This window comes from Pogoniulus pusillus, chromosome 8, assembly GCF_015220805.1.
Source record: "Pogoniulus pusillus isolate bPogPus1 chromosome 8, bPogPus1.pri, whole genome shotgun sequence".
In the NCBI taxonomy this organism is placed as follows: domain Eukaryota; kingdom Metazoa; phylum Chordata; class Aves; order Piciformes; family Lybiidae; genus Pogoniulus; species Pogoniulus pusillus.
Window position 1 is genome coordinate 18,822,513 of NC_087271.1, and position 15,895 is coordinate 18,838,407.

General features: G+C 51.4%; 1 protein-coding gene across 1 annotated transcript in view; it reads right to left on the reverse strand.

Moving 5' to 3' along the window:
* Positions 1 to 15,895, reverse strand: part of WLS (Wnt ligand secretion mediator) — a 45,700-nt gene continuing 29,805 nt past the window's right edge. Inside the window, exons 3-12 of the mRNA XM_064147482.1 lie at positions 15,513 to 15,637; positions 14,551 to 14,712; positions 13,400 to 13,536; positions 12,478 to 12,646; positions 11,711 to 11,808; positions 11,472 to 11,535; positions 10,778 to 10,921; positions 8,883 to 8,966; positions 4,716 to 4,869; positions 1 to 2,444 (exon numbers count right to left, since the gene is read on the reverse strand). Coding sequence (XP_064003552.1) covers positions 2,335 to 2,444; positions 4,716 to 4,869; positions 8,883 to 8,966; positions 10,778 to 10,921; positions 11,472 to 11,535; positions 11,711 to 11,808; positions 12,478 to 12,646; positions 13,400 to 13,536; positions 14,551 to 14,712; positions 15,513 to 15,637 — 1,247 coding nt within the window. The 3' untranslated portion in view covers positions 1 to 2,334. The remainder of the gene's footprint in view (positions 2,445 to 4,715; positions 4,870 to 8,882; positions 8,967 to 10,777; positions 10,922 to 11,471; positions 11,536 to 11,710; positions 11,809 to 12,477; positions 12,647 to 13,399; positions 13,537 to 14,550; positions 14,713 to 15,512; positions 15,638 to 15,895) is intronic.

The window sequence follows — 15,895 nt, forward strand, 5'->3', positions numbered from 1 at the left end:
TCCACGAGTTTGGGGATTTTATTTAAATTAACACAACTACAGTTCTCACAGGTTGCCTACAGCATTCTGTAAAAACTCTACTCAAACCTACCCATAAAAAGGAGAGATTTTAACCTGACCCAGGGACTACCTGACAGATGAGTAGGGCTTTGGAATGAAGAGGTAAAAACCAAACCCAACCCACCCACCCCATGCACGCGTCGCAGACACACACCCGGTACCCAGATCCTTGGTGTTGGACACAGTTTGCTTTTAGAGCTGCAGTCTCCCCCTCCTCAATTTCACAGGAGCCTTTAGAAAACTAAGCTGTAAAAAAAAGGAAACCGTGGACAACATCTACCAGAACAACATAAATATCAACAACAACAGCAAACAAAATAAAAGGACCTTAAAGCTGCAAAGTCAAGCACTCAAGTTGGGAATGCAGCCAGAGCCACGAAGATGTGCATTGGTTTGATTCACTTTGGAGCTGGAACAGCTGCTGAAGTCAGGACCCCAAGCTAGGAACCTGGGCTGCACCCCAACCTAAGAACCTAGGCAGGAACTCAAGTGAAGAGCCTAGACAGGAGACAAAGCTAGGCCTCCAAACTAAGAGCCTGGGGAGGAGCTCAAACTGGGTCCCCAAGCCTAAAAGCCTAGGCAGGAGCCCAAGCTAGGAACCCAGGCAGGAGCCCAAGCTAGGACTTACTTCCTTACTGAAGCTACTAAAAAGTGGTATCTTGCCACCCCTGGGGTGAAGCTGCTGTCCCAGCACTTCCTCCACATCTAACAACTGTGCCCCTCTTTTTCTCCTTCACATCTTCCAGTGCAGGGGCAGTGTCATTCCTCTCTAGAAGAAATCCCACCCCAGACCTGGACAAGATGCTCAGAGTTCCAGTTCAAGTAACCAGGGTCAAGTGAGGTGACCTCACTCTTAGTGTTCCCCAATTTCCCTTCCCTTTTGCAGCCTCAATGCAATACAGAGCAAGGGGTCATGGCAGAAGTTCTAAGAATCCAAGGACCAGGGTCACCTTTCCCCAGGACAATGCATCCACCACTGCCTGTCAGCAGCTCTGGAAGGTCTCCCTTCATGCCTCACCAGACAGCAGCAGCAGATTCTTCCACTTTAGGGACAAAATTTGTGGAGACTGAGTTACATTTTCCTAGCAGATGATCCAGGGATTTACTAGTTGCAGGTTATGAGGCCTCTCTGGATCCTCCACAGTGGAGCACAGACCCTCCTTGGTCACCCTTCTTCCCACACACACCAGTAAGACTCTTAACTGGTTGCCAGCACAGAGCAGTTTACTCTTTCACTCCACACCTAGCAAGGCCTGGCATGAAGGTGAGTGACCTTATCTCATCCTTCTGCTCTGAAAAGCTGTGTTACTAGCGTGTGACAAGTGGATTTTTGCCAAGTCCAGTAGTCTCTGAACAATCCAGCTCTGCCACTCGTGCTCCATCCTGGCAGGACAGCCTGGTGTCCTCTGCCCAGCTCACAGGCAGCAGAACCAAGGACACCACCCCTGCCATGGCCTCTCCCTTCTCCCCAAGGCACTGAGCAGTACAAAAACGAAGGAGCTGTAACAAAACCCAAAAAAGGTAAAACAGAGGAAGACAACAAAACTCAAGGCAGGCAGTGGGGCTGAGAGCAGGCACGAGCTGGTGCTGGGAGTGGTGTTCTCTGGGAACTCAGGGCAGGAGCACTCTTTTCTCTTCAGGCAGGCAGCTTTTACACTCCCCTACATTAACAAACACCTACTGAGGAGGCATCTTGCTGCTCCTGCTCAGTCTTAGTCTGCTCCGATTGACAGAGGTTGACTGTGGAGCTGCAGGGCTCTGCTGAAGACCTCAAACAAAGTTCCACATCATTGCAGATGGTGGAATTCCATGGTTTTATGGTGAGGCTTTAGCTTCCCCCTCAAGCAGCACCTTAAGGCTGTACATGAGAAGGAAAATTAACCCAAATCATCAGTACTGAACATGGTGCTCCTCAACTGAGCTCTCCAGGCACCACCTTTACGCACAGGCACACAAGAGCCAAATCAAAGCCACCCCAGGTCACCTCTGTCCCTTCCTGACTGCACGACTTTGCAACCTTAATGCTCTCCTGGCAGGTTGGTAGGTGCTGGAGTGTAACACAATAGACAAAGCCCTCCCCCCTCCCCCCAGAAATAACTACACCATATCAAAGAGGTTACAAATGTTCTGCTAGGTGACACTGCTTGGTGTCACCCACCACGAGATGGGGTGCTCCAGAAGCAGGTTAGGTCAGAGAGGTCTCCTTGCCCGAGGGCATTCTGTTGTTCTCTGCTCTCCACCCCAGCCTGGCTGCCAGCTGAGGGTACCTCAGCATCACTCCTGAGCCTCCTTCCGAGCGAGCTTATAAACCTCCGTGGGTCCATCCACATGGGTGATGGTGGTGGTGAGCTGAAGTTCTTCCCCACTGTTCACACCCAGGTCACCTGAGACACAAAGTCAGTGTTAGCTTGGTCTCACAATAAGGAATCTTGACAGTCAGGAAGTTAAAGATTCGGGTTCTGTTCTCCAAGCTCTCAGCAGGTACCTGAGCTATGGACTTCAGTGGTTTGAAAGTGGAGCAGGGGAGATTTAGGTGGCACAGCAATATGCTCTTGTGGCCAAGAAGGCCAATGGGATCCTGGGGTGTATTAAGAAGAGTGTGTCCAGAAGATCAAGGGAGGTTCTCCTCCTCCTCTACTCTGCCCTGGTGAGACCTCATCTTGAGTACTGCCTTCAGTTTTGGGCTCCCCAGTTTAACAGGGACAAGGATCTGCTGGAGAAAGTCCAAGGGATGGCTACAAGGACTATTAGGGGACTGGAGCACTGCCTCAGGGCTGGGGGTCAGGATGAAGGGATCAGGCTCTGCTCACTTGCTCCCTGTGACAGGACAAGGAGCAATGGATGGAAGCTGCAGCACAGGAGGTTCCAGCTCAACACAAGGGGGAAGTTCTTTGACTGTAAGGGTCCCAGAGCACTGGCACAGGCTGCCCAGAGAGGTTGTGGGGTCTCCTTCTCTGTAGCCTTTCAAGGCCTGTCTGGATGTGTTCCTGTGTGACCTGAGCTAGATTGTCTGGTCCTGCTCTGGCAGGGAGGTTTGACTTGATGATCTTTTTGGGTCCCTTCAGACCCCTGACATCCTGTGAGCCTGAGATCATCCTGTGGTTAGGAGGAAGATTCTCACAATGACAGTGTTGAGACACTAGAATGGGTTGTCCAGAGATGTGGTTCAGGGCCCATCCCTCCAGACACTACAGTTCAAACTTGATGTGGCTCTGAGCAACCTCATCTAGCTGGAGATGTCCCTACTCACTGCAGGGGACTTGGACAAAATGACCCCTGAGACTCCCTTCCAACCCAGTGCATGCTATGGCTGCAGCTGCACTGTAAGAGTGGGGGCTGGACTAGACAACCTTCAGAGCTCTCTTCCAACCTTCATCATTCTGCAATTTCTAGAAAGGTTTTTTTTATTCATCATCCTTTGATGAGTGAAAGGCAACTTCTGTGCTACTGCAGACCAACTGATGAAGGACACAGTCTCAAGCTGTGCCAGGGGAGGTCTAGGCTGGATGTTAGGAGGAAGTTCTTGCCAGAGAGAGTGATTGGCATTGGAATGGGCTGCCCAGGGAGGTGGTGGAGTTGCCGTCCCTGGAGATGTTCAAGAAAAGCCTGGATGAGGCACTTAGTGCCATGGTCTAGTTGATTGGATAGGGCTGGGTGCTAGGTTGGACTGGATGATCTTGGAGGTCTCTTCCAACCTGGTTGATTCTATCATTCTATGAATTCAGCAGCACTGCCATTCTCTACTTGCCCAAACTTCTCTTTGCTCCTTTCCTCATCCCTCCATCACAGGGGACTGCACAATTTACAGCTAGGCAATACTTTAGAAGTACCAAAACACCTAGAAGGTTTTACAGATCCTTGGCTAAATGCTCAAAAGCTGTCCAATCCAACCACGGGGGCAGAGGCTGAGCCCCTGTGCTGGACACTGGGGAGGCCACACTTCCAGTGCTGGGTTCTGTTTGTTGCCACTCACTCCAAGGAGGACATTAACGGGCTGCAGCATGTCCAGAGGACAAAGTTGGTGAAGGCTCTGGAGAAGAGGGCTGGTGAGGAGCAGCTGAGGGAACTGGGATTGTTCAGCCTGGGGAAAAGCAGGCTGAGGGGAGACCTTCTGGCTCTCTACAACTCCATGAAAGGAGGCTGAAGCCAGGTGGAGGTTGGTCTCCTCTACCAAGGAATACGTGACAGGACAAGAAAAATATGGCCTCAAGTTGTCCTAGGGGAGGGTTAGGTTGGACATGAGGAAAAAATTCTTCCCACCTTGAGGGCTGTCAAGTCCTGACCCAAGGCTGCCCCAGGCAGTGGAGGAGTCTCCATCCCTGGAGGGGTTTCAGAGCCATGAAGATGTGGTGCTCAGGGACATCCTCAGCTAGAACAGGTTGCTCAGGGGCCCAGACAACCTGACCTAGAACAGTTCCAGAGATGGGACACCTCCCACCTCTCTGGGCAACCTGGGGCAGTGTTTCACTACCTGCAGTGCCAAAGTTTTTCTCTTTCTAACTCAAACACCTTCTAGGAACTCACCTATCATTTACGGAACACTTCAAGGTACTAAATGTGTACTTTGGCCAAGTAAAGAGGACACACAGAAGGTCGTCACCCACTATGCATCCTTCCTTCTCATGATCACCTTTAGGTGCTCCAGAGGCACTTACCATTGGACTGATCTTCACCATAATTCTTGTGTGATGGTGCATAGAGGAACATCAAGGCGAAGACGTAGAGGTTCCACATGCCATAGATGCCAGTGAAGAAGGCGCTGTTCACTTGGATCGTGATGTCCCCCCACTTCCAGTGGCCTTCTGTCACCTGCACAGCAGAACACAGACATACACAGCCCATTCACTGACACCAAGCTGGGACCAGTCTTGTTTAACATCTTCGTGGGCACAGTGGCAATAAGGCACCCTCAGCAAGCTCACTGACAACACCGAGCTGTGTGGCGTGGCTGACAGCCGGAGGGAAGGATCCATCCAGAGGAACCTGGACAGGCTGGAGACCTGGGCCCAAGCCAATCTCATCAAGTTCAACAAGACCAAGTGCAAGGTCCTGCAGCTGGGTCAACATAATCCCAAGCAACAGTATAGGCTGGGCAGTGCCTGGCTTGACAGCAGCCCTGAAGAGAGGAACTGGGGGGTGCTGGTGCACAAGAAGCTCAACGTGAGCCAGCAGTGTGCACTTGCAGCCCAGAGAGCAACCAGAGCCTCATCTGCAGCAAGAGAAGTGTGGGCAGCAGGGCCAGGGAAGGGATCCTCCCCCTCTGCTCTGCACTGGGGAGACCCCACCTGGAGTACTGCATCCACTTCTGAGCCCCTGGTACAAGAGGGATATGGAGGTGCTGGAAGGTGTCCAGAGAAGGGCCACGAGGGTAATCAGAGGGCTGGAGCACCTCTGCTGTGAGGAGAGCGATTTGGAACTGTTCAGTCTGGAGAGGAGAAGGCTCCCAGGTGACCTTATTGTGGCCTTTCAGTATCTGAAGGAGGCTACAAGAAAGCTGGGGAGGGACTTCTTAGGCTGTCAGGTAGTGCTAGGACTGGGGGGAGTGGAACAAAGCTAGAAATGGGTAGATTCAGACTGCATGTTAGGAAGTTCTTCAGCATGAGGGTGGTGAGACCCTGGACAGAGTTGCCCAGGGCCTTGGTGGAAACTTCATCCCCAGAGATGTTTAAGGCCAGGCTGGATGAGGCTCTGGACAGCCTGATCTAGTGTGAGGTGCCCCTGCCCATGGCAGGGGGTTTGTAACTGGATGATCCTTGTGGTCCCTTCCAACCCTAACTGATTCTGTGATTCTATTCAAAGCTCTGTACAGACACAGAGGTGACCCCCATGAAGCACCAACTTGGAGCAAGTCACTAAGAAAAGAAAGTCAACCCCTAAAGCTCTAAGTTGCAGTAAACCAGTAAGAAAATGGGCCCCAAAACCATTAACTTGGAGTAAATCAGCAAGAAAGCAACCCTCTAAAGCGCCAACTAAATCAGTAACAAAGTGGAGCCCCAAAATCAACTTGCAGTAAATCAATAAGGAAATGAACCCCAAAAGGCATTAACTTGGAGCGAATCAGCAAGAAAGCAACCCCCTAAAGCACCAACTAAGAGTAAATCAATAAGTGACCCCTTAAAGCTTCAGTATTGAGTAAACTAGCAAGAAAGTGAAACCCCTAAAGCTCTAACTTTGGGGTAAATCAATAGAAAAATAACCCCCAAGTGCTCCAGAAGCTTGGAGTAAATCAATATGGAAATTAATCCCTCCAAAGCACCAGCTTGGGTTAAATCAGTAAGGAAATGAGCCCCAAAAGCTGTGAGTTGGAGTAAACGAGTAAGAAAATGAACCCCTAAAGCTCTGACTTTCAGTACATCAGTATTAAAGTGAACCTCAAAAGCTCTAACTTGGAGTACATCACTAAGTGACTCCCTAAAGCTCTAACTTGGAGTAAATCAGTATGAAAATGAATCCCAGAAGCTCTGACTTGGAGTAAATCAATATGAAAACAAACCCCAAAAGCTCTGGGTTGGAGTAAATGAGTAAGAAAGTGAACTCCTAAAGCACCAACTTGGAGCAAATTACAAAGTGACCCCCTAAAGCTCTAACTTGGAGTAAATCAACATGAAAATGAACCCTAAAAGCTGTGACTTGGAGTACAGCAGTAAGAAAGTGAACCTCAAAGCACCAACACGGAGCAAGTCAGTAAAAACAGGATCAGCTCAACAGGATGGAGTCAACTGAATGTAACACAAGTCAGGCTGGGATGCACCTCCTGAGCCTCAGTCTGCATGAAAAAACAGTCCCAGCAACACAATTGCCTGAGGATTTCTGTGACTCTGATTTGTCATCCTAAGATGTGACAAAACCCCTCAGATGCCACCTGCTGTAAGGGATGAGCTGAGCCAAGATTGCCACCAAAGAGACCATCTGAAACCATCAGGCTACTATAAATAGAGCTTTTAGAGCAGGAGAAGCTGCATGAATAATGTGAGGAGCTTACTTGCTGCTGTCAGAGCAGGGGGGCTGGGCTGACAGCAGCAGGCCCTGGAGAGGTGTCAAGATTCAGGGAAACATGGAATCACAGCCTGCTTCGGGTTGGAACAGCCCTCTAAAGGTCAGCTAGGCCAACCTCCCTGCAGTCAAGCAGGGACACCCCCAACTAAGTCATGTTGCCCAGAGCTCCATCAAGCCTGAGCTTGAAAGTCTCCAGGGACAGAGCCTCCACCACCTCCTTGGGCAACCTGTTCTAGTGTCTCATCACCACCACAGTGAAGAACTTCTTTGTGATGTCCAATCTAACTCCACCCTGCTCTAGTTTGAACTCATCTCAGCCCTCGTCTTGTCACAACAGGTCCTGCTAAAAAGTCTGTCCCCAGTTCACTTTCAAGTAAGCACCACTGAGAAGAGTCTGGCCCCATCCTCTTGCTCCCCACAGGTCCTTTAGCTCTTGCTGAGCATTGCTCAGATCCCCTCTGGGGCTGCACTTCTGCAGGCTCGACAGCCTCAGGGCTCTCAGCCTCTCCTCCTCACAGAGATGCTCCAGGCCCCTCAGCATCTTCGGAGCCGCCTCTAGACTCTTTCCAGCTGCTGCTCTTGAGCTGGGGAGCCCAGAACTTGATGCAGAACTACATCAAGCCTTACCAGGGCAAAGCAGAAGAGGAGCAAAACTCTTCTTCGTGCACTCTAAGAGACCATTTGTCTTCTTGGCCACGAGGGCACACGGACATCTTTGAAACAGATGCAAGCTGAAAAACCCCTTGGAGTCAACCACCAAAGTAGACTAAGGAGCATTAGAAGCTGACTTGTGCAGAAGCCACATCACAACTCAGAATAAAGAGAGCCAGACAGCAGCCAGGCTGCAAGGCCAGCCCAGGAAAGTTCAGTTCTGCTGCTTCTCTGTGGCCACACAAAGCCACTAGATCCTTTCAATGTGAGCAGAAGTGTTTTCTTCTCCTGCTGAGTTCTCAGAAGTGACTAAACCATGCTGGCTGACACTTCAAACAGCACAGCCCCAAACCTCACTGTGAGCCAAAGGCCTTTGTGAAGGCTTCAGTCAGAGCCATTTACAGCAGAGCTTCAGAGAGAGATGAAAACAGCTCCTTGAACAGCAGCTTAGCATCAGACCTGCTTGTGACAGCCAAGTGAGCCATGCTGCTGGGGACTAGGGCATCATAGAATCACAGGCTGCTTTGGAAAGGACCTTTAAAGATATCCAGTCCAACCCATCTGCAGTCAGCAGGGACAGCTGCAGGTAGAGCAGGCTGCTCAGAGCCCCAACAACTGGACCTGCAATGGCTCCAGGGACGGGGCAGCTACCACCTCCCTGGGAAACCAAAGCCAGGCTCTTGCCATCCTCAAACACTTCTCCCTTCTCTTCAGGCTGAACCTCTCTCTTTCAGTTCACAAACCACCACCCCTTGTCCCGTCACAACAGGCCCTGCTCTGTCCACAGCTCTCTAATCAGTGTCTGAAGCCCTGAAAGGCCACCAGAAGGTCTACTTGGAGTCTTTTCTTCCCCAGGCTGAACTGCCTGGCCTCAAAGCAGAGGGCTTCCAGCCTTCCCATCGCTGCTGTGGCCTCCTCTGGCCCCACTCCAACAGGTTCCTGTCTGTGTTGAGGACTCCAGAGCTGCCCCTGGCACTGCAAGTGGGGTCACAGCAGAGGGACAGAAGTCCCTCCCTGCCCCTGCTGCCCACAGTGCTGGGCATCAGCCCAGGATGGGGCTGGCAGCGCATGGTGCCAGCACACGTTGAGCTATTCACCCAGCAGCACCCCAAGTCCATCTCCACAGGGCTGCTGCCCATGCTGTCCTGATGAAAGTGTGATGCTTCCCCACTCACCTGGCTCACGATGAAGAAGATGACTGTCATGGCTGCACATGCCAGGGTAATGAGCATCAGGAACTTGAATCTAAAAATCAGCCCCTGTTCAGAGAGAAATGTCACTGCTCATGTGAACAGCACCCACAACCACCCAGTTTTGGGTTTAGCATCTACAAGGGTGAAAAAAAGTGACAAGAGGAAGAAAAAACAAAAAAAGAAAAAAGGTCCAACCCACAAAACCCCAAAGCAAAACAACCTCCACCTACTCCTCAGGGCAACCCATATTCTCCACTCCCCACATGTCTGCATGCCTCCAGTATGCTCTGAGCAGTCTCTGCATATCTGGACAGCTCTGCCCTTCCATTCCACTTCCTCTGGTGACCAAGTGACCAGGAGCTCATGTGGAAGAGGAGGTGTGAGCTGTGGGTTTGTTCCACCAGCTTGATGGCTCACAGCTTTTGGAGAACAGACATTTTGTGGTGAGCTTTCATGGGTGAGTTGATGTTTCTCCAGCACGGGGAATGGGTCTGTGGGCTGCATGTCTGGACAGCTCTGCCCTTCCCTCCCTCTGGTGACCAACTGACCAGGAGTTCATGTGGAAGAGGAGGTGTGAGCTGTGGGTTTGTTCCACCAGCTTGATGGCTCACAGCTTTTGGAGAACAGACACCTTGTGGTGAGCTCCTATGGCTTGGCAGGATGAGCTTCTCCAGCGTGGGGAATGGGTCTGTACCAGACTTATCCTCACCTCCACACTCTGTCTGGCAGGAGACTGCAACAGTTCTTACTGGTGGGACTATTACAGAGGAATGCAGCTGATGAGACAGCCTGTGGCTGGGGGTCACCCCAGGCTGGGAGGTCTGGCTGCAAGCCACACTTGCTTTCACTAATTTGACATTTCTACCTACAAATTCTTTTGGGATTTATTTTTGTGTGTCTTGTATTTTTTTGAACCCACTTCTGGAATTTAGGTGGAAACGTCAGTGCCTGCCCAGAGACAGAGATGGAGATCTTTGCAGACCTTCAAAACACATCTGGGTGTGTTCCTCTGTGATCTTCTCCAGCTGAAACCAGGTGGTGACAGGTATGGGCCTGATCATCTCCAGGGGTCCCTTCCAACACCTACCACTGATTACTGCCACACTGCCATGACAAATGACCATTAATTCAATTCCTCCAGATCAAGTTCATCCTTGCAAGATGCTTCTAAGTAGAGCACTGCTGCAGCAGCTCTACAGTGCAAGGTGAAATCCTGTGCCTCTTGCTAAAGGGAAAGATGAATAAAAAATTCCAGACAGGCTGGAGAAGATCCAGCAAAGACTCAAAAAATGCTGAGGGGCCTGGAACATCTCTGTGAGGAGGAAAGGCTGAGAGCCCTGAGGCTGTTAAGCCTGCAGAAGAGCAGCCCCAGAGGGGATCTGATCAATGCACAGCAAGAGATAAAGGACCTGGGAGGTAGGGGCAAGAGAATGCAGACAGACACTTCTCAGTGATGCCCAGAGACAGGAAAAGAAGCAATGGGCACAAACTGGAATCCAGGAGGTTTCATCTAAAGAGGATGAGAAACTTGTTTGTTGTGAGGGTGCTGGAACCCTGGAGGAGGCTGCCCAGAGAGGTTGTGCAGTGTCTTTCTCTGGAGAGCTTCCAACCCCAGTTGGGCATTGTGATGCTGGGCAAGCTGCAGTGGGTGCCCCTGCTTGAGTAGGAGGATTGGAGTGGATGATCTCCAGAGGTCCCATCTAACCTCCACCATGCTGGGATGAAGGAAATGGGGCATCTGAGCACACAAGAAAGCCAACAAAAATCAGATCTTCCCCTTGGGCTCTGGAAGGACAGAGAAGATCCCAGCAGATGCTTTTAGAGGTCAAAAAAGCATTCTAAGAATGCAGAATGTGTGGGATAAGGAACAACATTACCTCGTAGTGCAGGCGCCGAGCTTTGCTCATGGCTGGAAGGCTTGACTGCTTTCCACTGATGTTTCTGAACACCTGGAAGACCATAAAACACAGGAAGAGGAAATAGAGGCACAAGCAGATTCCTGCCACTATGATGAAGGCCATCTGAGCAGCGAAGGTCAAGGGAAGATGACATGAGGTCAGCAGGAGGAAGAGCAAAGGTTTTCCAGGTGATTCACCTCTTGTAATGCTAACCCAAAAATCAGAATTGAAGGCAGAGTCCACTCAAAGACCTTCCTGGTCTGCAGAGCTTTAGGAAGCTGTTGCACATCAACGTGATTTTCATGGAGGTTCCTGCCAGAGGGCTGCATGCCACAGCATGTGGTTTAATTAACTAAATCCCAATAATCACAATTAATGATAGTGGAAGGGAACCCTTCCAGTGGGACCTGAAGGAACAAGTCATGGAAATGCCTCAGCAGCACCTGCATGGATAACAGCAACAAACCAAGGCCCCAGAGCAGATGCTGTCAGAGGATTGCCTCTTCTGAATGACAGCAGCATCCCCACACCACTTGAGCATCACCTCACAGACCCAAGTCTGCCCATGGTAGCAGGATTTCCCCACAACTTGAAGGTATCTGGCAGGATGAGAGTATCTCCCTGTCCTACCAACACAGACCAGGAGTCTCCTTCAAGCCAGGTGGAAGGATACAGCCAGCTCTGTGCCAACTTCAGTGGTCCAGATGCTGTAGAAGGGGTTCTTCAGCTGCACTCCTCTGCAAAGCAGACAGAAAACAGAGCTGTCACTGGGATCAGGGAGCCAAGTTGGAGTGAACGGGCTGGAGCAGGAGGTGTATCCAACCACAAAGGTTTAAGGGCTGCTCCCTCCTGCAGGAGGTCGGCTAGGAGCCACTGCTTGCTGCACAGACCAGAGGGCAGCCCTGCACCTACCTCTCACACATGTCAAAGATAAAGAGACAGAAGGAGCCAACAGCTATGGGTCCAACTTGCTTCCAATATCCAGAGAGACGATTCCGCTCGTTCTGGTCCTAATCAGGAGGTGGGGAGGAGAAGAGAAAAAAGGGAAAGTGAGTCAGAATCATAGAATGGTAGTGGCTGGAAGTGATCTCTGGAGATCACCCAGTCCAACCCCCCTGCCAAGGCAGGATCGCCTAGGACAGGTCACACAGGAATGCATCCAGGTGGGTTTTGAAAGTCTCCAGAGGAGGAGACTCCACAACCTCTCTGGGCAGCCTGCTTCAGGGCTTCAGCACCATCACAACAAAAAATTTTCTTCTCATGGAACCTCCTGGATTCCAGTTTGTGCTCACTGCCCCTTTTCCTGTCACAGGACACCACTGAAAAGAGACTGGCACCTTCTTGACACCCACTCTTCAGATATTTGTAAGGGCTAGCCTGGAGAAGACTGAGAGGAGATCATATTAAAGAGCCCCAGGTCTCTCAGCCTTTCCTTATGAGATAGATGTTCCAGTCCCTTCATCACCTCCATAGCCTCCACTGGACACTCTCTATTATATCTATGTCCCTCTTGAAATGAGGGGCCCAGAATTGAACACGGAACTCCAGATTAGGTCTTGCCAGGGCAGAGACCTGGTGGTTGTGAACCTGCTGGTCATGCTCTTCTTCATGCACCCCAGGACACCACTGGCCTTCCTGGCCACAGGGCCCCCTGCTGTTCTCCTCTGTGTGGTACCCACCATCATGTGCTCTCCACAGAAGATGATCCAGAACGACAGAAGCATGGCATAGAAGATGCCTTGTCGAATGTCTCCGAAGAGCAACATCCAAGTCCAGTCAAACCCAATGGAAAACCACTCCACAGGGATGTTAATGAACGTCATGGAAATCCCCAGAGCAAAGATGACCCTGGAGAGGCAGAAACACTATCTCTTGCCAGTTTGAAGAGCAATAGAAGGCAATCTGGTGCTGCTGGGGCAGCAGCTGTCACCTCCTGACAACAAACATTCATAGAATGGTTTGGGTTGGAAGGGACCTTAAGGATCATCTCATTCCAATCCCTTCCCATGGACAGGGACATATTCCACTAGAGCAGGTCACTTGAGGCCTTATCCAGCCTGACCTTGAAGACCTCCAGGGAAGGGGCAGTCATAACCTTCCTGGGCAACCTGTTCCAGTGTTTCACCACCCTCACTGTCAATAATTTCTTCCTAATCCCCAGTCTAAATCTAAACCTTCTGGGGCTAAGCCCCTCTGAGCAGCCATGGATGAATAGGCAAGAGAAGCTAGAGAGGTGTCCTGCTCCCTGTGCAGAAGGCTAGGACAGAGTAAAGACCATTGCTGTCTCCTCAAATGTGGGCTCTGCCCAGAAGCAGTGGCCACCTCACTGGATGGATCTAGTTAGAAGGGATCATGAAAGGTCATCTTGTCCAACCACCCTGCAGTTAGCAGGGACACCTTCTACTAGAGCAGATTGCTCAGGGCCACATCATGTTTGACACTGAATGTCTCCAGGGGTGGGGCCTCAACCGTATCTCTGGGCAAGCTGTGATCTAATCAAGACCTAAAAGCTAAGGTGACCCCCAAGCAAGAGGATGCTGACCTCAGCCAAGGCTGTCTTGCTGGAGGGTCCCCTGGGCCAGCTCATGAGCCCCTACTCACTTCTCCAGGAGCACGGGAGGCCGTGTCATCAGCGTGATCCGCCTCCAGTACCAGATCATGATGATTAAAATGCTGGGGGTGAGGAAGGTCTTCATGGCAAACCACACTTTGGTAAAGCCCCCGTTCTGATGGATGCCCTATGGAAAAACAAGGTGCAAGTGAAGAGCAGGCCAGGGTGTAGCATCCTTACTCCATGCTTCTCCTTACAGGAGAGATGTGATGCACACCTAGATGCTAGCACTCTTTGGAAGATGTGGTTTATCCAACACAGGATGGACACAGCATCCAAGCAGGCTTCCACAGTCCAGCAAACAAACCCCAACACACAGAGCTGCAAGGTGGAGAGGAGCCAAGGCAGGGACACTCTGACACAGCGTGGAAAAAGCTGGTGGAATTGCTCCCAGACAAGTAACAAGATACTCCTGAAGTGAAGTCAGCACTGGTGGGAAACTCATCAGCCAGCCGAGGGCACTTCTCAGACACGCGCCCTCCCACCACCGTCTGCGGCCACCGCAGACAGCTGCTGCTGCTGACACCGACACTGGTGGGAGGCTTTCCAGCTGGGAGCACCCATGGCCACCAGCCTGCAGGGAGGGCAGCAGTAGGGACAGCAGCCAGGACAGCAGCCAGCCATCTCAAACATCTGCATGGCCATAACCAACCGCAAGGCAGACCAGGCCTCCTCTGAACCTTGCCCTTCTGTTCCGCCTGAGTTCCTATCTGTGAGGGCTTAATCAGGTGGAGGACTCTGCAGCAAGCCAGACTGCAGCAGGGAGAAGAGGACAGAGGGGAGCTCCGGGGAGCTGTGGGAAAAGCCCAGCTCCAGAGATGGGCAGAGGGTGGCATTGCTCAAAGCTTGGGGACAGCAGCTACAGAATCACAGAATGGCTTGAGCTGGAAGGATCTTAGAGATCATCTACTCCAACCTCTGGGCCACGAGCACAGAGATGCCTCTCAACTAGGCAGGGCTGCTCAAGGCCTCATCCAGCCTGGCCTTGAACGCTTCTAGAGAGGAGGCATCCACAACCTGTTGCCATTTGTCAAAGACAGCATCCCTCAGGAAGGGGGAGAGTCACATTGGCAGGCAGGAGCTGCCAGTGCCGAAGGGGAGGATGAGGGGAGACGAAGGCAGAAGCCAGGCGGGCACTCACCACCAGGCGGATGTCCTTGATCTCGCCGATGCCCACGTTGATGCCCTTCCTCTCGTTGACGGGCAGGCGGATGTTGATGAGGTAGTACTTGTGGGCCACGCTGCCGATCTCCATGAAGGGCAGGAAGTCGCAGTCGTAGTGACGGCCTTCGGACTCCGGGGTCTAGGGAGAGGGCACACAGCAGCAGTGTGCTGGTCAGCCCTGGATTCACAGGCAGCATCAGGGTGGAAGGGACCTTCAAAGCTCATCTTGTCTAACCCTCCTGCAGGCAGCAGGGACCCTTCCAACTAGATCAGGCTGCCCAGGGCCACACCAAGTCTGATCTTGAAAGTGTCCAGAGATGGGGCCTCAACCACATCCCTTGGACAAGCTGTTCCAGTGTCTCACTACCCTCACTGTGAAGAGCTTTCTCCTGATGTCCAACCTAAAGCCACCCTGCTCCAGTTTCAAACCATTGCCCCTAGCCCTGTCACCACAGGCCCTACTAAACAGTCCCTCCCAGCCTTCCTGTAGGTCCCCTTCAGGTGTTGAAATGCAGCTGTAAGGTCTCCCCAGAGCCTTCCGCACTCCGGGCTCAACAGCCCAAACACTCTCAGCCTGTCCCCATAGGAGAGGTTCTTCAATCCTCTGATCATCTTTGTGGTTTCCTCTAGACCTGCTCCAACAGGTCCATGTCTCTTGTATTGAAGGCCCCAAATCTTGACACAGTACTCCAGGTAAGGAAGCACCATGAAGGAATCAGAACTGTTTTGGTAGGAAGAGACCTCTAAGATAGACTCCAGCCACCAACCCAACATGACCATGCCCATTAAACTGTGTCCCCAAGTGCCATGGCCACACATTTCTTGAACACTTCCAGGGACAGTGACTCTACCTGCCTGGGCAACTCATTTCCATGTCTGAAAGGAAGAGGATAAAAGCCACCACTCTCCCACACCTCCAGCACCATCAAACCACCTTACTTTTGGTGAGCCAAAGGTGCACTTCAGCTTCCTGATCTCTATTGCATGTGTCATTTCTCGCCACTCCTCCAGCATGTCGTCACGATACGCCAGCGACACGTCCAGGGTAATCTCTGCATTCTCTTCTGCAAGACAAAGGGTACAGCAAACTCCTTAAGAGAGGGATGGGAGAGAGAGCCTCTATCTGTGCACAGGGCCTCAGAGAGGCACACAGCTACAGAGGAGAATGGAAATGTTTGCTGTTCAAACACAGCAGACCAAATGCCTTTTTCCCCCAAGCATTTACCTGCTTTCCAGTGAAGAAGAAAGAATTTTTACTGGTCATAAAGGTTTGGTTTCTTTCCAGCCTCTCATGACTTACAGCTTCTGTTATAGCTGTGCAT